Source organism: Trichosurus vulpecula, chromosome 4, assembly GCF_011100635.1.
Source record: "Trichosurus vulpecula isolate mTriVul1 chromosome 4, mTriVul1.pri, whole genome shotgun sequence".
Lineage (NCBI taxonomy): Eukaryota > Metazoa > Chordata > Mammalia > Diprotodontia > Phalangeridae > Trichosurus > Trichosurus vulpecula.
The window spans coordinates 368,999,466-369,025,004 of record NC_050576.1 but is presented as its reverse complement, the minus strand read 5'-3'; the positions used below and the strand labels follow the sequence as shown (position 1 = coordinate 369,025,004).

Genomic DNA, 25,539 nt, shown 5'->3' with positions numbered 1-25,539 from the left:
AATAATTGATGTGAAACCCATTGGCCTGTAATTTGAAATATATTCTGCTTTTCAAAAAATCAGGATACATTGTCCACTTTCATTTCTGCTGCATTCCTCTCATTCTTCATGATTCCCCAAAGATTATCACCCGTGGTTCAGAAATCCTATCCATAAGTTCTCACATCACCTCTATAGAGCCTTTTGTTGAGATGATAAGCTCCCAAGTGAACTTTAGCTCCCTACCTCTCTTGCTACCTCCTTACTTATTCCAGATTTCAAATCCCTCTTATCCATTTTTGTTACTGTTAGTCTAGCCTTCCCAGTACAGAGACCAAGGGAAAGTAAAACCATGCCATAAAAGCACAGAAAGGTGAAGCGCAGCTCAACCTGTTCCCCCCACCCCCTTTTTTCAATCTAGTTCTGAATTAGAACTGGGTCTCCTTCTAACACATTTCCTTCTCCCCAAGAACCTCAATAATTAATGGCTTTTTTGAAACCACTGCTGACAAGTTGAATGTGTCTTCCCTGCAGAGTGTCATAGGGTCTTCTGAAGCAATTGGCTTTACTATGCCAGTGCCTCCTAATTAGAGAGGTTTTAAATGCCTGAATTACTCTGAAGATAGGCTTGCTCTGATGCTTTGAAGGATCAATTCCTGCACATCACAGGTGGCACCTGCACTGCCAAATAATCTGAACTTCAGCCTTCAAGTCTTGCTTTCTCAATTGCTTTTTTTTTAAAGTGGAAAACATTTTTTGAGTCCTGGCAGTAAATCAGTTTGTGTACTTGGCAGATTTCTACTCTTGCCCAAGCCTTCACTTCAAGGACAAAATGATTGGAGCTCCTCAGAAGTTTCCCAGGCCTTAAAGTTTAACATAGTCTAAAAGTATGGCATTTTTGAAAATTAATTTTATGTATATATATATATATATATACATATATATTCTACACAGAGAATCTTAAAACTTGGACCTTAGGATTTATAAAGGAGTATCTGCAAAAATATTAATTTAAAGGTGAGATTTTCTTAGTTTAGGTAAGAAATTATTTTCTTAAAGTAAATTCAAAAGGCAAAGAAAGCTGTTAGGAATCTGTACTAATCAGCACATTTGTAGAGCCCAAATTACAGGGCTAGGTTACAATTCAATTATCGTCTGTTAAAATAGACTACTTGAATCAAATTAACTAGGCTCTTTATATACCATGGAGCACTGGAATGGTCCTAATTCTGCCTTTGCTATTAGACAGTCTTTAGGTCACTAATATCTGTTTCTGCATCGGGAAATGAAGGCCTTTATGCATTAATAGGAATGAGAGTCAAATATCGAGTAAAAGTGTAATCAGATAAGATGACCTGGACCCCATTTACTAGAGGCATTTTTTCCCTAAAGTCTAGAGGTGGTGAATGTCCCAACTGGCACTTAGAAAGAGAGCAGAAGGCCACAAAAATCTACCTGTAAAATATTGCTCCAACACCTCACCCACATACATAAGAAGCAACATTTCTAGGACAGCCGAGGTGGATTGTGGATTCCATTCTATCTGTTGGATACTGCTGGTCCAAAATAACTACCCTGACCTGAGGTCAGTATTGTAAAGTGCCAAGTGCTGGAGCCTGCCTAGCAGTTTTTACATTCTGCATTTAACCTCAGTACCTCCTATTCTGTGAGGCAAAGTTTAATAGTGAAAACAGGAATGTTGTTCACAGACCACTTAGGAACTACTGTAAAATCACCTTGCTTAACTACAGAGGACAGCCATGTAATTTGATACACACACAAGGACAGCATTTTCCCTACAGTCTCTCCCCTTTTGAGTGGCAGCAGGTGAAGTCTTTGCTTTCAGCGTTCCAACAAGAAACTGTGAAGGTTTGTGCTGTCCTTCTCCTTAAATGATGAATTGGCCACAAAAGATGTTGATCTTCTTTCTTATTGCCCTTCCCTCTTCTTCACCTCTATTACCCCCAATTCCAATTATGAAAGCACTAAAGGGGCATTATCACCTCTGATCATCCCTGGCAGACAAGAAGGGACGATGGAGGGCAAGAGAAATAAGCAAAAGTGGGGTGGGGGGCAATCTCCCTCATTTTGCTTGTTCCCTCTGCAAACTTGGGAGAAGTTGTCCACAGCAGCAACAAGAGTCTGCAACCCAGGGTCAGCTCTGGTGGGCGGGGCAGAGCCAAAGTCTTAGGCTCTCTGGTCAGAGGCAATTGGGCAGGCTGCACTTGGCCCCCAGCTTGCTGGTACCTCTCTGCCTCAGGCAGGGGTGTTACCACGGGACCCAAGTGCTGTCTACAGGAACCAGCTATGCCGGATGCACCTGTTCAGGACACTGCCAAGCTTACAGGTAAGTTGGGCTGTCAGCGGAAGGTGGTGGTAAGAGGGGGAGGACATCCTGGTTGGCTTGGGCTCCTTCAGAGCAAAGTGAACCCTGTCAAGCTGTAGCAAAAGAACTGGCCCTGAATCAGCTCAAGAAGACAGAGGGATGTAGTAGAAAAACACTGGGTTTAGAGGCAGAAAATGTGGGTTCATATCCCAGCCCTGCCATTTACTAGCTGTGACACCTTGGGTGTCACTTTCCCTCTTTGGACTTCAGTTTTCCTTTCTTTCCTTCCTCCTTCCCTCCCTTCCTCTTATCCTTCTTCTCTCCTTCACTCTCTTCCTTCTTCTCATCCTCCCTCCTTTTCTCTCTTCTTCCCTCTCTTCCTTCTCCCTTCCTTTCTCCCTCCCTTCTTCCTTCCCTTTTTCCCTCTCTTCCTCCCCTCCCTTATCTCCCTCCCTTCTTTCCTTCCCTTCCTTACTCCTCTCCCCCCTTCATCCTTCTTTCCCTCCCTTTTTTCTTCCCTCATTTCTCCTCTCTTCCTTCCTTCCTTCCTTCCTTTTTCCCTCCCTCCCTACCTTTTTTCCTTCCTTTCTTTGTCTGGGGTACATGAACTTATTTTAAAATATTTTGATAACAATATTTCAATATAAGTGGTTTCCTTTGGAGTTCTTTGTGTTTTATACATTTAAAAACATTATTCTGAAAAGAGGTTCATAGGTTTCATCAGACTGCTAAAGGCATCCATGACACATAAAAAATCTAACTCTAAATCTGCTATGATTCTTACTTCTGGGGGCCCATAATGTGGAATTCTAAACTTACGTTATACCTAGGCAGAACATCATTATTCGACGCGAATTTGCAGCATTGGGCTTGGACCCCTACTTGGTGAGAAAGAGGCAGGTGGGACTGTTACTTGAAAATCCAAGGCAGCGCCTTCATTCCTTTAGGCACTACCCTTGTTAAAAAGGGAAAACCCTCCTGGGGGAGGGATAATGAGCTGTTGATAACCAATAGTTTGCACAAGCACAGAATCACTGATTTCCACTGAGAGTGGAAAAGGACCTCAGGGAGCATATAGTCCAACCTATACAAGAAAGGCAACCATGCTATAGTGTACCGGATCCATATTCTGCTTGACAGTCTCCAAAAGCAGAGGAACTTAGCACCTCTAGAAGCAGCTTGTTCCACTTTAATGCCAATGGTTAGGGTGTTGCTTTATTATTATTTTTTTCTTTCTCCTGACATGACTATTTGCAAATTCTGCCCATTGCTTTTAATTTTGCTCTTAGGGGACATGGGAATGGAAATGGAACAAATCTAATTCTTCATCTATAGCGTAGCCTTTTTAACGCTTGAGGACAATTTCTTCCTATGTATTTCAGATTCTTCTCTAAGGGAAAAGTAATATTGATTTTTAAGGAGAGGGTGTTGGTGGAGAGACTGAAGAGAGTATGGAAGGGTTATCATTGAGGAAGACTGGGGACATGGATGATAAAACTTTACTTCTACAGCTTTCCCTAGAGTCAACCCTGCTCAGGTTAATTCCTTCACAGTCTCCTGGCCAGCCAAGAGACAAAGTTTTGATTTGAACCAAATTTTCCAACCTGTATTTGCAATTGAAAACTAAGTAAAACATTTTGAGCATAAGTACTAATAAAATTTCTTCTGGAACTCCAAATGCATCTCTGTATAAGGATTCCTGAGATTTAGGCAGTATTAGATGGGTGGGGGGAAGTGGAGGGGAGCAACTGTGGATTCCACACATAAGCTGCACCAGAAAAGGGGCAATGCAAGGCAGATAGAAGGCAAGTTCAAAGAAAATAGTTTTAGGAAGAATGGCAAAAGTTAAACCCTTTTCTCCTTTGCCTTCCTTTGCCCATGAAGAGGAAATGTGCTTAAATTGAATTATTTGGAGAATTCATATCTAACATGCATCTGACTTCCCTGTCACACAGAGAGCTGCAGCTACTCAGGAAAGACTAGCCACTTCTGAAGACTATGGGCAACAAGTTTCTGGCTTTGTTAAACCCTTTGCTCAGGTTTTGGGGATGCACTTTATTTGTCTAGATGGTTGACCCCACCCCTCCAGTTTTGTTTTGAAGTGTTTTCCATGCTAGTTCCTTCTCTTGGATTTTCTTAAAATGAATTTCTTCTCTATATTATTCAAATAGAGATATTCTTCTTTCCAGCAGGCCAGACCATTCATGGTCCAATCTTAATTTCAATGGTCATCCAGAGCCCAGTGGTATTTGTTTGCTCTGGGCAGGGTTAGAAAATGAGGCTTTCACTCTAGCTCTTTCAACTTGATGTCTCATAGGACAAATGCCAATTGCATGGAGAGGTAAAATTTCCGGCATGGAAAATATCTGCATTTGCTAAAAGTAATCCTTAAAAGCACCCTTTAGTGTGTCCTCCACTTTGTGTATTAGGCCCATGTCTATCCTTATTCCCAGCTATGATGGACATATGTAATAGGCAGCTTCATTGGCACATGGGTAGCAAACACATATATTCATTAAAGCATCGTAAATATAGAGCTAGAAGGGACATCAGAATCCATATAGTCCAAATCCCTTCCAATCCCCCTTTTTGTTGTTCAGTCATTTTTCAGTTGTGTCCAACTCTTCAGCTTTCCTGGCAAAGATACTGCAGTGACTTGCCATTTCCTTCTCCAACTCATTTTATAGATGAGGAAACCAAGGCAAACAAACCTGTGTGACTTGACTAGAGTCACACAACTAGTAAGTATCTGAGGCCAGATTCCAACTCAGGAAAATGAATCTTGCTGGCTCCCAATCTGATCTATCCAGTGTGTCACCTTTCTGCCCATCTTTCATTGTATAGATGAGGAAATAGAGACCCAGGCAACTTGCACAATGTCACATAATTAGTGAGTTTCAAAAGTGGGATTAGGAACCAGGTCCTTTGACTCAAAAGCTAGTGCTTTCCACTGTAGTTGGCTAAGGTCTGGAAAGTATGATGATCCTCTTTGCCATCTCTTGTGCCTGCTGTATTTAATTTTCCTTGACCATTGTTCAAGAGAGTTCCCTTGCTTTTTCTTTCACCAGCAATGATCACGAAAAATCAATTTGTTGGGGCCTCCATTTCCTCACTACCCACCCACTCCTTGCCTCTATGCTCTGGCTTCTATCCCTTTTACTCTGTTGACACCACTCTACTCAAGGTAACCAATGAACTCCTAATTGGCAAATCCAGTTGTGATTGAACTTTCTGCTGCATTTCACATTTTAATCACTCCTTCCCTGAAGATTTCTTTTCCCTTGAATTCCTTGACACTCTTCTGACTCTTCTCCTACCATTTGGATCATTCCTTCCTTGTTTCCCTCACTAGCTCCTATAATTCATCCTTTCTACCAAATAGTGCTATCTGTACTTATATCATCAGCTTTATTTCCTATGTTCCCTTGGAAATATCATCCATTCTCATAGGTTTAACTATGATGTCTTTGTGGATGAATATACCTGTAGACCTTTCCTCCTTCCTGCTGGCAACTCATACCTTACACAGTTATCTTCTGGATAACTCCACCTGGATGTCCTGTGACACTGCAAACACAGCAGTGTCCAAAATTCAACTGATTATCTATGTCCCCAAACTTGGTCTCCCTGAATTCCCTTTTACTTTTTTTCTTTTTGAGTGGCACTATCTTTACTCACATCCAATCTTATAATCTTGATTTATTTTTTAATTTCTCCTTCTTTATGTATCATATCTTTAAAAAACATATCTAGTAATTTGCTAAATTGTGGTAGTTTTTACCTGCATAATATCATAAAATCTATACCCAACCACCACATTCTCTACACTCCCACAACCCTAGTTTGACTATTACCTCTTGCATTAACTTTCCCAATATCCTCTTCCTGCCCTTTTTTCAATTCATCCTGTGCATTGCTGTCATATTCATCTTCTTATAACTCAAATCTAATTATGTCTAACTCCAGCTCAGAAACCTTTAACAGTAGAAAGAAGCCAAAACTCCTTTGTCTAATATTCAAGGCCTTCCATGATTTGTTCTCTACTAACTTTCCTGGCCTCATTTCATCCTATGCTCCCACCAAACTCATTCTGCTCTAGATACAAACTACATTTTCCTGCCTTGGTGCTTTTGCTTATGTATTCCATCTGCACTCCCACCCCTTTCCTACCCTCCCTCTCACCCTCAACCCTTATCTGGATAGATAAGAATTGGATAATTCTTTTCTATTCTTGCAGGACGAGGTTAAACATAGCTTTGTGAACCTTTCCCTAATTTCTCTCATGTGAAAGTTATCTTTCCTTCCTATGAACTCCTTGTTGAACTTCTTCTTTTGTACTTTTACATGGTTTCATATCTCTAGAAGTGAAATGGATCACAGAGGCCATCTATTCCAACCCCCTTATTTCATAGATGAGAACACTGTGGCTCATGGAGGAGGATTGACTCGCTCATCCTATGTTGCATTAGAGTTGTGTACATACTTAATCTCCTTATATTGTAACTCTACAAGGACAAGGACTATGATTCTTCTTTGTATCCCTCAAAGTGCCTGATACTGTGCCTGTGTAAAATAAGAACTAGGTAAATATCTTTTGAATTAATAAATGAATATTGATGCTGGTTAGAATTATAGTGAAAGAAGAGCAAAATACACTGTCCCATCCTACACTGTCCTCTATAGCCAAGTCAAATTTGTTTGATCTTCCATTCCGGGAAGCACTGATACTTAACAGCCTCAGTTCATCTTGAATGAAGCATAGGGGAGAAGGGGTTAAGTTTCTTAGCCAGATCCTCCTCCTTAACAATACATTAGTTAATCATAAGTACCAACTTAAATACCAGCCAGGTTTTGTTAAAGCTTTAGAGCAGCTGAACCTGACAAAAACCTGTCCTTTCCTGACACCACCACCTTTTGGGATTGTTTCACAACATAGCCAAGGGTTCATTTGTAAAAGACAAGTTGCTGTTTTGTTTATATCTTTGGAATTCATTCCAGGAAACTAGCTTAGCTACTTGAAAGTCATAGTTGCCACCTTACTGATTGGTCGACACAAGGGAAATTATGCTGATATTAATACAAGTAGTTTAGAATTTAATTCCCTTCCCCATACTTCTACATTAAAATAGATGACAATAAACAATAAATTTCAAATGGTAGGTAGAGACAATCCTTATCCTTGCCAGCAAATTCCTCCTAATTTTGAAGCAGGGGAGGCAAGCTGGTGATTTGAGGGCTCTGCTAGTAGAGACTGGTCTGTGGGGCAGTTCCCTATTGCTCCTTCTGTTCTTCTACTGGTCTTGTCCAGTGATGTTCGGCTTACTAGGGCTCATGAAGATGGATGCTTCCATATTATCCATTTTGGATAATCATGATGTTGATTTAAGTTTCCTAGCCTTACAGAATATTTCTTTAGGATGGCAGCATGATATGTGGGAAGAGTCTGCCTTTGGCACCAGAATTTGCTAGCTGAATTCCAACTCTGGGAGTTATTAGCTGTATGACCTTGGGCAAGTCAAGTCATCTGTATGGGCCTTAGTTTCCTCATGCCAAACTTACACTGCCTTCATTTCAGAATTTAATGAGGGAAGCACTTTCTAAACCTTACAGTATTATGTAAATATGAGCTCTTATTTATCTAAAAAGGTATCATCCGTACCACTTTCAGGAGGGCTTAAGTAAGATTCTAATGAATATATTTTTGGATTAAAATACATTAAATTACATTATCTAGTAGAATATCCAAAAAAGTCTCCTCTCTCTCACCTTCAGCCCCTCACCAGACCAAGATTTTGCTTTTTGGTTGCTCTTCTCAAATTTCTTTGTGGGGTTTGGAGAGAGAAACAGAAATGGATATGTGTATATGGGTATGTATATACAAACACATAAATATATATATGCATAGATACACACATATACATGCACATACATATACACACACACATATATATATGTATACATATACATCTATCTATCTATCTATCTATCTATCTATCTATCTATCTATCTATCTATATCTCTTGAGGTCATGTCTAAAAAAGTAGCAATGGGATTAGGAAACAACGTACTAGAGTAAAATCTCCTAAATTAAGAGTCTGCCCACGTGGAATATATGATAATTTGAACTCAGCTCAAGTATTTTTTTACTCTACATGGAAATAAAAGGTTTTGCCTTGTAAGTTAATACGCTAGATTATGGCGGAATGTTTGACTTACTTGAGAGAACAAACTCTAATGCTTTAGCAAAGAATTGAACTAATTACAAATAACTCTTTAATGAACTGTTGTTCATTAAAGCTGAAAAGGAGGCCTGTTTAGGGCTTCATTTCTTTAAACATATTCTCTTAGGATCTAGAATTGGAAGGAATTTTAGAAATATTCTTTTCTAGACTCATTATTTTACAGAAGAAACTGTGACCTAGAGGGGGGAAATGTCTTGGCCGAGGTCACATAGGTTACAATGGGCAGAGTCAGAAGGATCTGACTTCAGGTTCTCTGACAACTCTTAGGAAAAGCACACAATTTCTGCCATTTTTTGCCATTAATCACACTTTTCTTTGTTTTAACATGTGTGTTACCTACAACTAGTCCCTTTTACTTTATCAGCATATTCCTTTTGAATCCTATGATAATGAAGATTATTATAGGGACTAATGCTGTCTTTTTTTAAAGAAAAGAACTTAGGTTGGCCTCCAAAGATATGCACTCCCCAAACTCCCATTTTAGTATTTTAATATTACTAATTTTCTAATTTAATATTTATAAGGGTTGTACCAGATGAAGCAGGCAGAGATGAATTGCAATTCACTTCATTGGCAATAATTCTTCATTAATGAGAACACCGTAAGCTCCTTGAGGGCAGGGACTCTCTTTTGCCTCTTTTCATATCCCCAGTGATTAGTACAGTGTCTGGAAGAGTAGGCATTTAATAAATGTTTATTGAATGAATGAGCGAATGAATATAGGTCCTTTTAAATATTTGAACATAATTTTAAAATTACAGTTGATGGTGACTTAATCATTATTCTTATTGTAGATATTTTTATACCAAAATGTATTTTAGATGTTTTACTTACCATGCCTCTGTCTTTTTCTTAGAAAGTCAAAAGCTCTTCCTTAGAATCTCCTTTAAAATTAAGGAGAAATATCTAGCAATATATAGACTCTTGGAGCAATTTTGGTTTAAAAGCAGATCATTGTTTTCATTATCATATCACTGATGTGGGTTTTTATTTTTTCCCTTTCCAGGGAATTGTCTTCCAACATATTTTTATTGTTTGACTAAATAAATATATTATATTCCTAAAAGATGAAAGAAGGCAACCATGAATAAAGGACCAAGCAATTTAGCTAATACTTCTGATGCACATAATTATCCAGCTGCATTTGGAAACTGCATGGATGAAAAAAATTTACTCAAGAAACACTACCTCCCTATTATTTATGGCATCATCTTTCTGGTGGGCTTCCCTGGGAATGCTCTAGTCATCTCCACCTACATTTTCAAGATGAGGCCCTGGAAAAGCAGTACCATTATTATGCTGAATTTGGCCTGCACAGACTTGCTGTATTTGACCAGCCTTCCTTTCTTGATCCACTACTATGCCAATGATGAGGATTGGATCTTTGGTGATTTCATGTGCAAGTTCATCCGTTTCGGCTTCCATTTCAACCTGTACGGCAGCATCCTCTTCCTGACCTGTTTTAGCATCTTCCGTTATTTTGTAATCATCCACCCTATGAGCTGCTTTTCCATTCATAAAACCAGATGGGCAGTGGTTGCCTGTATAGTGGTGTGGATCATTGCCTTGGTGGTTGTCATTCCCATGAGCTTCCTGATTACAGCGACTCAGAAGACAAATAAATCGGCTTGCCTTGATCTCACTAGCTCTGATGATCTCACTACCATCAAATGGTATAACGTCATTCTAACAGTTGTCACCTTCTGCTTACCTTTAGTGGTTGTGACTATTTGTTATATGATGATAATCTACAACCTCACTCAAGGACCTCATACCCAGAGCTCTTATAAGCAAAAAGCACGAAGACTGGCTATACTTCTCCTTGTGGTTTTCTACATATGTTTTTTGCCCTTTCATATCTTGAGGCTCATTCGGATTGAATCCCGTCTCCTTTTAATTAGTTGCCATGTGGAGAATCAGATCCATGCTGCTTACATTGTTTCTAGGCCTTTGGCAGCCTTAAACACCTTTGGTAACCTGTTGCTTTATGCTGTGATTGGGGACAACTTTCAGCAAGCTATTTGCTCTGTTGTAAGATGCAAACCAAATTGTGACCGACAGGAAAAAGGGAACAGTAATTCTGTGACTAACCCTTGAAATAGCTTTGTTCTTGTCATTGGATTATTTTAGTCGTGTCTGACTCTTTGTGACCCCATTTGGGGCTTTTTTGGCAAAGATACTGGAGCAGTTTTCCATTTCCTTCTCCAGTTCATTTTACGGATAAGAAAACTGAGGCAAACAGGGCCAGGGTCACATAGCTAGTAAGTATCTGAAGCTGAATTTGAACTCAGGTCTTCCTGACACCAGGCCTGGTGCTCTATCCATAGAGATTCATCCATCTTAAAAGGAATGGCTGCTTTTGCTTGACTAATAACTTCTAAGAAGTCTGGTCATATTTCCGTCAATGGAACTCACAGTACATACTGTGTATTCATACACTTATACATCAAAGGCTGATGGCTCTGCTAGGAGTTTTTTAGTATTTCACTAAGCATAAATTAGTGACAGACATTTTATTGAAATCTTATTCTGGACAAGTTAGCAAAAAAATGAGTTTCCATTAACAAATCCAACTACCACCACCACACACCTTATATTTGCATAGCACTTTACGGTCACAAAGTGCATTCCCATACATACCTCATCTGATTTTCACAACAGTGCACTGAGGCAGGTCTTGCCAATGTGATCATGTTCATTACAAATGAGGAAGCAGACTCACACAGGTTTACAATTTGCCCTGAGTTGCAGAATTATTTAGTGAAGGAGCCAGGCATGGCTTCAGTACAGATCTTCTAGGAAGTAGTGTGGTCATGCAGAATTGTATTCAGGAAGATGTAGCTTCAAACCTCCCCTTTGGCACTTCAGTAATCAATCAATCAATCAATATTTATTAAGCACTTACTATGTGCCAGGTACTGTGCTAAGCATTAAATGCATGCTGGCTATAATAGAGTGGGCTGGTCACTTACCCTCTCCATGGGTCCATTTCCTTCTGTGTAAAATGTGGACAATGAAACCTGGAGGGAATAAATGTCTCATGGGTTTATTGTGAAGACAAATAAGATAATTTATGTAAGGTATTTTGTAAACTTTAATGCATCGTGTAAATGCTAGTTATTTTTTTTTAAAACTCTAAAACCTCTCAAAAAATCAAGTGTTGGATTTTCTAGATCGTGAGATGCTAGGGTTTGAAATTTGTCTTTTCCTACTCATGTAGCCTGACTTTGTTGGTTCAAGCCTCCTAACTCCTGGGACAGGACTGACTCATCAGTCATAATTCCATTTCCAAGTCCTTTGCCTTTTTTTTGTTTCTACTCACAGATCAATCAATAGATATTCGTGGATTGCCTCAGAATGCACGTGTACCTGCTAGTGAGGAAATCTGGAATTTCATTATAGCTCTGCTATTAACTAGCTATGTGACCTTTGGCAAAGCTTTGCATCTTCATGGGTCTATATTCCATCATATATAAAATTAGACATTGGGACTAGATGGTCTCTAGGGTATTTTCAATCTATGACATTTAAAATATATAACCCTCTGTTTCTCTCAAAAAAAGTAAACCCCATTTTGAGATTATTAAAACTTGAAGTCCCACCATTCCCAAGAAACAATAGAAAAATGGTAAATTAAAAACATATTAAATAAGCATTTTGTCAGGCATTCAAGGGATGGCACTGTAAGTCACCCTCAAACCTTTTTCACGCATTAGCACTTGGTGATTTTATTTTCATTGTCATGGAGCTTGTGGAGTTTATAAAATTAGTTTTGGTATCAAGTTGTAGTTTAAATTATCAACAGGCTTCTGGGGGCATTTAGAAGAAAAAAAGTGTTTGTAAATGCAACAAATTGCTATGTTTTGAATCAGATGAGGAATTGTTTTGATTTGTGTGGGAAGGTATTCTAGTCATCGTTAATTAGTCTTCTACTTAGTTCTTTTGCTCTTTTTAGAATATTATGAAAAATACCCTAACTGTTATAACAACTAAGCCAATTTGTGAATTGGGTGCATGCTTAATTACAGTTAATTGTAACATCTGAAAAAAAGTGCTTAGTCTGTATATTTTGAAAATCTTGTAACAAAGTGAAGTAGCAAATAAACTATCTCTATAGAACCAAATAGACTACATGTCTCCAAAAATCCCAGTAAACTACACAAGAAGAAACTACTAGAACCTGAACAGAAGAGGTGATTGAATAGCATAACAAAGGGCTGCTGTTGTGAGCCCCAACCAGTCTATGTCTGTAAGTAGATATGGGTCTATAAGGAAGGGTTATTTACTGGTGGACCTTATTCATATCTGTGGACTTTAATATGAATTCTATTTTTTTCCCCACTGACTAGTAAATAAACCAATTCATTCTCTGAAGTTCATGGACTATATGGTTTCAAGGTGAAATCTTAAATATATAAATAGTATATCATAATACACTGGTTGGATGGTGCCAAATAAGTAGTTCTCAGGTTATCAGGGTGAGAGCATTAAGCCAGAAAAGTAAGAAGTCCCCTAAAATCCGCAATGGTCCCATGAGAGCCTCTTACAGAAATGTTGTACTTCGATGTCCAATTAATCCATCAGGAAATAGATTATGTCTTTTAGGAGAACCTCTTTTCTCTAGATTTTAGTGAAATTGCTCCACTGTGGTTAACTTTTTGTCTGTTAGCTAGGTGGCATAGTAGATGGAATGCTGGGCCCCCAGTTAAGAAGAACTGCGTTCAAGTGTGACCTTAGACGTACTTACTTGCTGTGTGATTTTGGGCAAGTTACTTAACCTCTTCCTGCTTCAGCTTCTTGAACAGTAAAATGGGGATAATAACAGCACCTACCTCAAAGAATTGTTGTGAGGATTAGATAATATTTGTAGTGTTTAGTACATAGTAGTGCCTGGTACATAGTAGGTGCTTATAAATGCTTATTCCTTCCTTCCCTCCCTTCCCCCATGAGACTGATCCTTCTCAGTCTTTTTTGTAGTTTATCATCGATCTCTTATCGCCTATTCATGGGTATGAACTACTGTAATCTGTCCTGGGTCTCCTCTATTCTATCTCAATGATCTCACCAGTTCCCAAGGGTTCAACTCTCTTCTCGTTTCAGACAACTCTCAAATCTACAATCTAGTCCGTATAGCTTTCCTGATTTGTAATTTCATAACTGTACTTGCCTGCTAGACACCACCACTTTGATTTCCCATAGACATTTCTAACTCAAAATGTCCAAAATATATCATATGGTCTCCCCCTTCAAAAAAAACCAAAACAAAACAAACCAGAAACCAAATTAAACCAAATCTCTTCTTTTAACTTCTCTATTTCTATCAGGACCATCATTCTTCTGATCTAGTTATCCTTGACTTTTTGCTCTCACCTCCCACATACAATTCCAAGCCTGATTGATTCTATCTCTATATCATTTCTTATCCATGCCATTCTCTCCAATTACTACCATAACTACTCTAGTCAAGGCACTCATCACATCTAAGTTGGACTATTGTCTCCTAATTGATCCCTCTTTGACTAGTCTTGTCTCCAATCTGTCCTCCACATAGCTTCTGAACTCATATTCCTAAAGCATTGGTCTCCTTATGTTATTCTCCTGCTCAAGAAGCTTCCATGGTTCCCCATTCATTGCCTTTAGGTTAAAATGAAAACTCCTCTTTTTGGCATTTAGATGCCTTTATAATCTGGATCCAGCCTGTCTTTCCAGATTGATTATATACTACTTTCTTTCATGAACTCCAAGCTGTAGTCAAATTGGCAGCCTTGCTATTCTCCATATACAACATTTTACCTCCTATACCTTTGCATATAGACTATGTTCCACGACTAGAATGCTCTATATTTTCACCTGTTACTGGGAATGCCTGTCTTCCTTCAAAACTCAAGTGCCAATTCCTCCAAGAGATCTTTTATAATCTCCCAGTTATTAGTGCTTTCCTAATCAGTGTGTATTTATATAGACATACGCAAACAAACCCTTTATTTACTTATCTACAGACTTGTTTCCCCCTTGCAGAATGTAAGCCCCCGAGGGTACGGACTGTCTGTTTAACGTTTATATTCCCATTGCCAACATTAAACACCATACCCAGACGATAGTAGACACTTGATAATTTTTGTGTTGACTGAATGCTTGGAATGTACCAACTATCATTCACCCACCAGGGTATAGTGTACATCCTGGGAAACTCTTGTACAGGTCCACAGAGATGGACATTGGAAAATTGAGTTGGGGCAAAAAAGTGAGGGGGGAAGACAGAATAAATATACAATTACTTAACACTCAATATTTCTTTTGTAAAAAGAACATTAGGGTTGGACTAATTAAGTTTTTGAGTCTGCAAAAAACAAAACAAAACAATAACAACAAAGCAACAACATTAAGCAAGTGTTTTGAGGGAAATAAACAGATGCACATAATCATGGGATATTTTTTAAGTGGGAACAGAATGTTAGACTCTGAGATGTTTTAAGATATTGAAAGTCATAGCAGCATTTTGGCACTTGCTTTGGATTTTGCACAAACTATTTGGAATGGTCTCCAGAATCTTGCACTCTAATGAACAACATTCTTCTGGGCCCATTCCTGAAGATGATTATTCATGGTATCATCCAAGAAGTAATTAAAACCACTAAGTGCGGAGAAGAGAGTAAAGTTAAAGGCTCAGTTGTGCTTTGGATTTATCCACTGATCAGAAATATAGTTTTTCTCTGGTCTAATTCATGCCTATTGACAGTTTTTTTTTATTTTTAGAATACCTTAGTAAGTTTTTCAGCTGTCAACCTCATCCTCCTGCCCCAGGAAACTTGGGCTCTGTCTCTGACATGCCAGGCTCTGATAAGTGAACTTCCACCTCATCTTTCCTGGAGCCAGGAACCAGATCTCCATGCCATTTCTACATCATGCTGTGTGACTACCTTCTCTGCTTTCCAGCTCCCCTTCTATGCATTGTGTTTAGTCATTAGAATGTAAACTCCCTGAAGGCAAGGAATTGCTTGCTTACTGAGCATGCATTTGTGCCTTGAATTTTTGGTACAGGGCCTGGCATGTAATAAATGTTGTTGTTGAGTCATTCCAGTTGTGTCTGACTCTTGTTCCAGCTGTGTCTGACTCTTTGTGACTCCATTTGGGGTTTTGTTGGCAGAGATACTGGAGTGGTTTGCTATTTCCTTTTCCAGCTCATTTTATAGATAAGGAAACCGAGGCGAACAGGGTAAAGTGACTTGCTCAGGGTCACACAGCTAGCAAGTGTCTGAGGCTGGATTTGAACTCAGGAAGAGGAGTCTTTCTTGCTCTAGGCCTGGCATTCTATCTACTATGTCACCTAATAAGCACTTAGTAAATGCTTTATCTACTTACCTTCCTTCACTAAAGTCCTCAGAGAGTCACTGAAAAAAATTCAACAAATAATTACTAGGTACTTTCTATGTATGAGAAACTGTGCTAGGCATTAGGGACTTTAAAAAAAATCACATAGTGCCTCCCCTCAAAGAATTTGCAATCTAACAGGAAGACTTTGTTCTATTTACAAATATGATGCAAGAGATAGTTGGGCGGTGCACTGAATAGAGTGCTGGGTCTGGAGTTGGGAAGATCTGAGTTCAAATCTGGCCTCAGACACTAGCTTGTGTAACTTGGGGAAAGTCACCTAACTTTGAGTTTGCCTCAGTTTCATCATCTGTATAATGTGCACAATGCTAGCAGGGTTGTTGTGAGGACCAAATGAGACAGTTCTAAACCATGTAGCACAGTGCTGGCACATAGTAAGTGCTATTTAAATGTTAGCTTGTTGTCGTCATCATCGTCATCATCTTCATCGTCATCATCATCTTCATCGTCATCATCATCATCTTCATTGCCGTCATCATCGTCATCATCATCGTCATCATCTTCATCGTCATCATTATCTTCATCGTCATCATCATCTTCATCACCATCGTCATCATCATCATCATCGTCATCATCATCATCGTCATCATCATCATCATCGTTGTCGTCATCATCTTCATCATCTTCATCGTCATGATCTTCATCGTCATTGTCATCATCATCATCGTCATCTTCTCTTCATTGTCGTCATTATCATTGTCCTCATCATCATCATTCTTGTCCTCACCATCATCATCATCGTTGTTTTCATCATCATTGTCATGGTTGTGGTCTTTGTGATGGGTGCAAAGGACAGATCCAGAAGCCTAGGACGTTTCCTAGTCTTGAGGGAATTCCAGAACAAAATTCCCTGCATAGTTAGGGGCATGACGGATCTGTAATGTGGGAGGAGGGACTAGAACGTATCAAGAGAGAGGAAAAGGGGAAGATATGAATATATGGGCTAAGATTTATATTACACTTTAAATTTTCAGGGTACTTTACATTGATTACCTTAAATGATCCTCCCAACAATCTCGTGAGTTAGGTCAGTATTATTACTACTTTCAGGAAGTGGGGAGCATATCGGATAGATCATTGCAGTTGGAGTCAGAAAGACTTGAATTCAAATCTTGCCTTAGACACTTACTAGCTGGGTGACCCTGGTTGAGTCATTTCACCTTGAGGAGTCTTAGTTTCTTCGTTTGTAAAATAGGAAGAAAAAGAACACCTGACTCATGGAATTGTGAGGATCAAATGATGTCATACATGATATCAAATGATAATCAAACGTATGTTGTAAACCTAAAAGAGCTGTATAAATGAGTCATTATTATCCCCATTTCGCAGATAAAGAAACTGAGGCTGGACTGACCCGAATTATTGTCAGAAGCAGAATTTGAACTCGGGCCTTTCTGGTTTCCACTAAGGGAACTGAAGGCAAGTTTCACCTATTTCAAAATTTTGCTTCAGACTAATTCTGCTGTGCCACCATCAATTAATTCAATGCCACAAACATTTATTGTGTGCCTATTATGTACCAGGTATTATGCTAGATGTTGGGAGACATATCAGGTCGGGGGTGGGAGAAGGGAGAGCAGCAGCACAGAGTACATGCTCAAATAACTCTAACATAAAAGTGAATATTATAAGTGTAAAAGGGATGAGTGTGTGTGTGTGTGTGTGTGTGTATGAGTGTGTCTGTGTATATGTGTATGTGTACATGTGTGTGTATGAGTGTGTATGTGTGTGTGTGTGTGTGTGTGTGTGTGTGCATGTAGGAAATCAAAGTGCCACTGCCCCACAGGGCATGTTACTGGGCCATGACATATCTCTGGTTCCACAGCATGAGGCTTCAGTGGCATATTTCCAAACACAATATTGTGCCACTGAGTTTTATAAGCTCACTGATAGGGAATGAAAGAACAGATGGCGCAGCATGCTTCTTGCTCCATCCCACACTCATTTCTGATCTCATAATGTATTTGATTAGTGGTCCTTATAGTGGTACTAGACGTCTTCAAAAAACATAGCAGAAAAAAAATTCCTGAGTTCAAGCAATTATAAATATAACTAGAAACTTCTGGACTGAAGTTTTTAGGGATGAGGAGGCAGGGAAAGGAACAGGTAGAGGACAATACTGTGCTAAGGAAAGGTCAGGATGGTCATGGAGAAGAGAAATTGTTAAAACTGACCTTATTATCGGAACATTTCTCTTTCTCCATGTATAAATGGATATTTTTATGATAACAACCTATATAAGAACCATCCAATCAATCAAGTATTTAATAAGCTCCTATAATGCACCTGGCAGAGAGATGACCCAGTGTAAAGAACACTGGGTCTGGAGTCAGGAAGACCTGAGTTTGAATATAGCCACAGATATTTACCAGCTGTGTGACCCTGGGCAAGTCATTTAATCCTGTTTTTCTCAGTTTCCTCATCTGTAAAATGAGAAGGAGATGGCAAACCACTCTAGTATCTTTGCCAAGAATACCTCAAACGGGGTCACAAAGAATCAGACATGACTGAACAACAACAAAGGGGTCTTAACCTTTCATTGGTCATAGACCCATTTTGGGACTGGTGGAGCCACTGTATCCTTTTTCAGATATGTGATAGATAGATAGATAGATAGATAGAGCATTTATTAAGCCTTTGCCAGGAGTCATGCTAAACACTGGGGATACAAGCAAATAAGATAGGCCCTGCCCTTATGGAGTTTACATTTTAATGGCAGAAGAAAACAAATACAGGAGAATTAGAAGGAGAAGAGGGTTCTTCCTTGCAGGTACAGTTTTGATATAACCTAGGATTGTGAAAGAGTCCTGGTTCTGCAACAGAAAAAGCAAAAAGCTCACCTTTCAGACCCCTGGATACCAGAGAGAGTCCAAACCCCAGATAAGAGAAATAAGGAGATCTGAATGCCTTAGCATAATTTGGCAATGATCAGGAAGTGAAACTTATTTCTCCATGTTGATTCTATTTCATTTTTTAGAATTTTCTGCTTTCTACTCCATGCTGCGGAGAAATATCAACTCCTCACAGACAAACATAAAATACTAAATTGAAACACAGCAGATTAAGTGGGGAATAATTCATTGTTCTAATGAAAAGGTCCTATTGGGTTAGAGTAAACAAAAATTCTGTTTACGTCTGTTTCAACAATCTGCTAGCAGCTGCTGTGGGGGTGGAAAACCAACACGAGCCCAATAACGAGAATGCTGCAAGCCCAGGTTCTTTCGATCTGCTTTACTAAGGAAAGCAGCATTAAGGGGTTAACAATCATACTTTAATCCAACATACAAATATCATTCACTCAGCTCAGGGGGAAAAGCCAACACTCTGAACTTCAGAGCAAATACAAACAAATTACAAACATCAACAGACAGACCTTGTCTGATTCAAATCTTAATTCATAGTTACCAGAGTTTAACAAAGTCCGAACATCTGGGTTTACAAGCTGGAGGTCTCTTAACTACAGCTGCCCAGAGTCTCCACGTCAAGAGTGAAAGCCCTAAGCAAATATCTCTGTTCTCTCTTTTTATGCACTCTTTAGCCATCATCAAACGTCATCTAAATGACCAGAACTTAGCCTCTTACTATTGGCTCTGGTCTTAGCAAATCCCCTTAGGACCCTGAGGGCTTCACGTTCACATGGGCTTAGCACCTAATAGATAGGGGTTTGGGCCTGGAGCTTAGTACCTAATAAGACTCAATCAAAGACACCCAACTTAATTGATATTACAACGTCAAAGAACTTAAATGAGTGTGGAAGGTGTTAATTTTAATAAGTTCATGAAAAAAATTTCCAGGAAGCAAGATAGTGGACTATTGAGTATATATACACATGTATATAAATATACATACGTATGTATATGATTGCATATAAACATACATATATACACAAATACTATATAAAATACAAACACAAAGGCACATACATATGTATGTGTATGCATGTGTATATATGTATGCATGTATATATATATGTATGTATGTATGTAGGTAGGTAGGTATTACCAAAATAACACACTTGGCAACTTTGCATCTAGCCACAAGCTGTTCAATCCCACCACGTTATAAAAATCATTCTTGGTTCATTTTAGGGCTTGACTTAGTATCTTTCAGAGTATGTTTAATTTTAAGGTAGGAAGAAGGTCTTTACAAAAACTATAAGTACGAATCATCTTGTAATGCTGCCTTGAGTGGCATCATTAATATTTTACATTTCATTGAGAGGAAAATTTTGAAATTTCTGTTACTATTTAGGATTTGAGGGTGAAACAGGAAGAGTTTCATGATCTTTCAAACTGAAAGAATGATGAAACATCAAACACAGCCCAAGTCTTAGCTGTGATACTTTCTCCCTCTATTTTATTTTTTGGTATACAAAGGGGAGCCATTGAAAGTTTTTTTTTAAATTAAAGGAGTGACTCAATCTAGCTTGTACTTTAGGAAAATTAATATGGTAGAATTGTGTTGAAATGAATTGTGATCACTTAGGAAAGAAAACAATGAATACCAAGAATCAGTGTGTGTTCAATCAAAAACAACTCAACTAGGCTGACTTAGTTTTCTTTTTTGGACAGAATTATTAGACTGAACACCATGGATGTAACTGGATTTGGGTAAAGTATTTAAAAGCGTTCATCACAATACCCTTGTAGACAAGATGGAGGAGATGTGAGCTGAGTAACACTATAATTAGGTTTTGAGCTGGCTGAATGACTGGACTCAAAGACTAGCAGTTAATGGAGCCATGTGAATGTGGAGGGAGGTCTCTAGTGACATGATCCACAAGGGTCTGGCTCTACTCCTGTCCTTTTCAACACTTTTATGAATAATTTTGAGAGAATTTGTGAATTACGTAAAGTTGGGATGCATTACTAACATGTGAGTGACAAAATCAGGATCCGAAAAGATCTCAATAGTTTGGAACATATCTAAGGAAATGAAATTGGTTGGGAACAAATATACGATCCTGTACGTAGTTTCAAAAACTCAACTTCATGGTTACAGGATAAAGGAGGCAAAATTATATGACAGTTTTTTTTAAAGACTTACACATTTTACTATACCACAGACTCAAAATGAGTCAACAATGTGACTTGGCAGTTAAAAAAACTAATATGATCTTAGGCTGCATTAATTATAGCCTATTATTGAGTATAGGGAGAGTACAGTCTTACTGCCTGGATAGACCATATCTCAGGGACCGTATTCACATTTTAGGAAAGATATTGGCCAACTCAAGAGAGACCAGAGGAGGGCAAGCAGGATAGCACGTGGTCTGGAAACCATGTCATATGAGGATGAGTGAAAGACACTGAGGCTTGAAAAAGAGCTTGAAAAAGAAAAGATTTAGAAAGATATGAAGGCTGTCATCAAGTACTAAAATACTATAATGTGGAAGATGGATTAGACTTACTCTGCTTTAACCCAGAGCTATGAACTGCGAACAAATGAAAGGAAGTTGCTGAGAGACAGATTTTGAATCAATCCACATATGAGGGGAACATGATATTTGCTGTGACAGAGGCTGCCATCATTTGCTCGTCTTCCAGTGATGTCAGTTTCTTCTTTAGGTTAGAGAAGCTTTGTCCATTTGTCTAGCTGGCGCTAGCTACTGGGTTATGAGAAATATTTTTAAAAGCACATAGAAATATGTGTGAGGATTTATCCCTTGACTCAGGAAGATTCATTGAGAGGAGTATTCTCCCTTTGGGTGGACACATTGCCTGCATCCTGAGCTGAGGAAAAGTTGAAAGGAATTTACATGGTCTAACTCAGGGCTTCTTAAGCTTTTTCCACTCGGGATCCCCTTTTTGTGTTTTGGTGGCATTCCTTAGCATTGTGTGGCCTGAGGGCATGTACATTACAAAGTACGCATGCTTTCTGTTCAGAACCAAGGCTGCTGTGAAATTGTATAATGCAACATGGGCAAGAGCTGCCAGAAACACATCGGATTCATTATGTGTTTGATTTTTAATTAATTGTTGGTTATTGAGCATTCAGAAATCTTTTGCTGTTGCTAAATTTTTTTACAACCCCACATTGGATCATGGCCCACAGTTTAAGAAGCCCTGGTCTAACTCTAACTCATATAGGAATAAGGGTTGGGGACCTTTCATTAAGAGTGAAAAGAAAGAGCAGAACCGGGAGAACACTGTATACAATATCAGCAACATTGGGTCATAATCCACTATGAATGACTTAGTTCTTCTTAGCAACACAGTAATCCAACGCAATTCCAAAGGACTCGTGATGGATAATGCTATCCACATCCAGAGAAAGAACTGATGGAGTCTGAATGCAGATTGAAGCATACTTTTTTTCACTTTCTGTGTGTGTGTGTGTGTGTGTGTGTGTGTGTGTGTGTGTGTGTGTGTGGTTCTTTTCTTTTGTCCTGTTTCTTCTTTCATGACATGTCTAATGTGGAAATATATTTTACATCATTACATATACATAACCTTTAGCACATTGCTTGCCATCTTAGGGCGTGGGTGGTGAGGGAGAGAGGGAGATAGTTTGGAACTCAAAATTAAAAAAAAAAATTAAAGTCCAAAATTTTCTTTGCATGTAGTTGGAAAAATACTATTTAAAAAAGAGTGAAAAGAAAAATAAGCATCATAGTTGCTGAAGCAGACTTTAAAAAAATTTTTTGTACCATATAGAAAAGCTGTAAATTAGATTAAAAACAGACTTGAGGCATACAATTCTGGTGGTTTCATTCCTAGAATAACAACCTTTCCAGGAAGCAATAGCGGTGAAAAGCAAGTGTTGTCAGGACTATCTGTGGGATGGAGCTTCAATGGATGACCACTAGAAGCCAGATGGCAACAAGTAATGCATGACAGAAGAGCAATTCATGGCAGCTTCAGAGGTGGAGAAAAATATAAGATGACAGTAGAGAGGCAGGGCTAACAGCATCAGTGAGATATAGCCTGCTGCTGAAAGAGGTTTTTACCAGACATGATTCAAAGCAAATGGTATTGAAGCTCTTCTTTGCCTCAGTGTAATTTTTTTCTGGATATGTGTTCCATTCTTGCCCCTTCCTCACCCCAACTCAATCATATGAGTATATGTGAGGATGAAAAATAGTATAGGGGCATGCTAGAACCAGCTCTGACCAGCTAGAGACTACTGTTAAATTGTTAGTATAATTAATCTCTCCTCAGAAATCTGTGAGCTACAAATAATGGCTTGATTTATTATTAATTGTCTAAGCTTTAGAAAGGATTAATAATTCAGATTATACTTAAAATTGTGGGTGCATACAATTTTTCCCCCAGAGCCAGCTGTTAAACATTTATTTGTCTACTCCTGACCAGTGCTCAATTGTCTATGAGGCCTGAGAATGATTCCGTTGAGTTATTTTTACTATTATTTGCTATTTTTTCTGTTATAGATCAAATAAATGCTTTACCATTTTATTTGTGTTTTTTTTCTTGTTCTCTTGTCTGTTAGTAGAGTAGGCATTGGGCAGGGGGCTGGGCCAATACCCACTCCAAAAAAATTTTTGAACCAAAAAAATTGAACGTTTTCCAGGTTAAGTGACATAACTGATACATAAATACATATGTGTATATATATATATATATATATATATATATATATATATACACACACATATAAAAACAATTCTAACAATTCTAAAGCTGTGTAAAAATAGGATAGATTGCTTCAGGAGAGAGTGAGTTTTCTATCACTGGAGGTGGAGTAGCTGTTAGAACCTTTCTCTCCCTTCTCTCCAAATAAATTATGTTCCCCAAGGCAATGCATTTCTGTACGCTTAGAGAAGGTCAAGAATACCCCCTTTCTCACCTCCCCACACTTCAGCCTCTTAGACTGGATCTAGTAACTAGCAGAAATTGTTGACAGCTTTGAGTACTTTGGATAATCTCACTCTGGTGCTAACTAGAGCAATTGCGGAAGAATTGCAGGAGCTACTGATTGACTATTCATCTGGGTAGAAGATAACTTCCCAGAACGGCCAGCTTTGTAGTCCTTGTGTTTGCACCTGGAATTGGTGATGCGGTTTCCTGAAGCCGGATAATCACAGAAGCTTTGCTCCTACTTAAGTTCTTGTCTGGCCAAGGGTTAGCAGGAACGATAGTAAAACAAGAAAGCCTCATTTCCCAGTAGATCAAGGGATGCAAACAGCTCTAAGGAGAACAAGTCCAAACTAGTAACAACTATGTGAAATATAGATTCAAATGACCCACAATGGGAGCAATGAAAATAAAAAAGCTATGGTTTCACGACACACAGATAATGGCAAAAGATGGAAATAGTCAATGTTAGAGAGTCTGCAGAAAGACAGGCACCCTAATATGCAATGAGCCTATGGAGCTATGAATTGGTCCAACCATTTAGGAAAGCAAGTTGCAATTATAATTGAAAAGTGATTAAAATGGTCATACCCTTTGAGTCAGAGATCAAACTGCAAGGCATATTTTCAAAGTAGGTCAATAATAAAATAGAAATATTTCAAAATATTTATAGTAGTACTTGTTGTAGAAGCAAATAACTAGAAAGAAGGCAGGTTTCTATCAATTGGGCAATTACACATGAATATAGTGAAATATTATTGTGCCATAAAAAATCATGAATTCAAAGAATCATGACAATCATAGAAGATTTATGAATAATATGAAGTAAGACAAACCAGGTAATATCTCCCCCCCTGTTTACCACCTCCCCAAAGTGGAAATAGAAAGAAGAATAAAATGAAACTATCTCATCATCATCATGCTTGGTTTTCGCTTCAGAGAAGAGTTGAGAAAAGTACTTATTTCCCTGCATTATAGTGGTGGGGGTGTGATTATTACATATCTTAAACAGGGTTAATCTATTAGTTTTAATGAAGTTTTTTCTCTTTTTATATAATTTTTAAGGGTTGGCTTACTAAGTAGGGCAGGGGGGAGGAATATATTCAAAGATGTAGCTAGTCAATCTCTGGGGACCCAACTTATTTGTGAAGTGGGAGTTGGGAGAATGATGTCTCAGAACTTATATGAATTACTCAAAATATGATAATATTTAAAGGAAATAGGTTCAGCAAGAGGAAGGTCCAGTGTAGCAATGCAAAACTACACTTGACTTATAATGTATTACAAGGAGATCTATTTCCCCTTCCAAATGAGAAATCTTCATGTTTTTCCCCTTGATGTCCAAGCCTGCATCCAATGGCAGATAATGTTTTTGTTTCAATTGAGAAAGTGTTTGCCCAAAATAAAACTGCACAGGTAAGTGAAAAAAAGTCCCAACTGGACCCCTCCCCCCAACCCAGTTCAGGGAACCTTAAGACAGGGCAATGTTGATGACTACTGTTTGGAACATTAGGAAAGATGGTGACTATTATACAAACAGAGTCAGTGTACCAGAAGAGGACAGGAATAGTGAAAATGGTCATATAGTAGCCCCTAAATCATCTTTAGGGAATTACTGGAAAACAGGAACCCAGGAAGCAAGCAGAGTCTAGTTGCCAGAAAGATGATGAATGTAAAATACTGTGAGAAACATACTTTCAGGCATGGCCAATGTGGGAATTTATTTTTTGGGTTTTGATGATAAGGGTTTTATTTTTCAGAGTTCTGTTTATTTTTAATAGGAGGG

The 25,539-nt window shown here is 38.5% G+C and overlaps 1 protein-coding gene across 1 annotated transcript; it reads left to right on the top strand.

Moving 5' to 3' along the window:
* Positions 1–9,630: 9,630 nt before the first annotated feature.
* Positions 9,631–10,644, top strand: OXGR1 (oxoglutarate receptor 1). Its single transcript, XM_036753580.1, has one exon. The coding sequence runs from the start codon at positions 9,631–9,633 to the stop codon at positions 10,642–10,644; it is 1,014 nt and encodes a 337-aa protein (XP_036609475.1).
* The last annotated feature ends 14,895 nt before the right edge of the window (positions 10,645–25,539 follow it).

What these genes read in the sequence shown, in the direction of transcription:
- OXGR1 (XM_036753580.1), top strand. Translation starts at nt 9,631, where the DNA reads ATGAATAAAGGACCAAGCAATTTAGCTAATACTTCTGATGCACATAAT.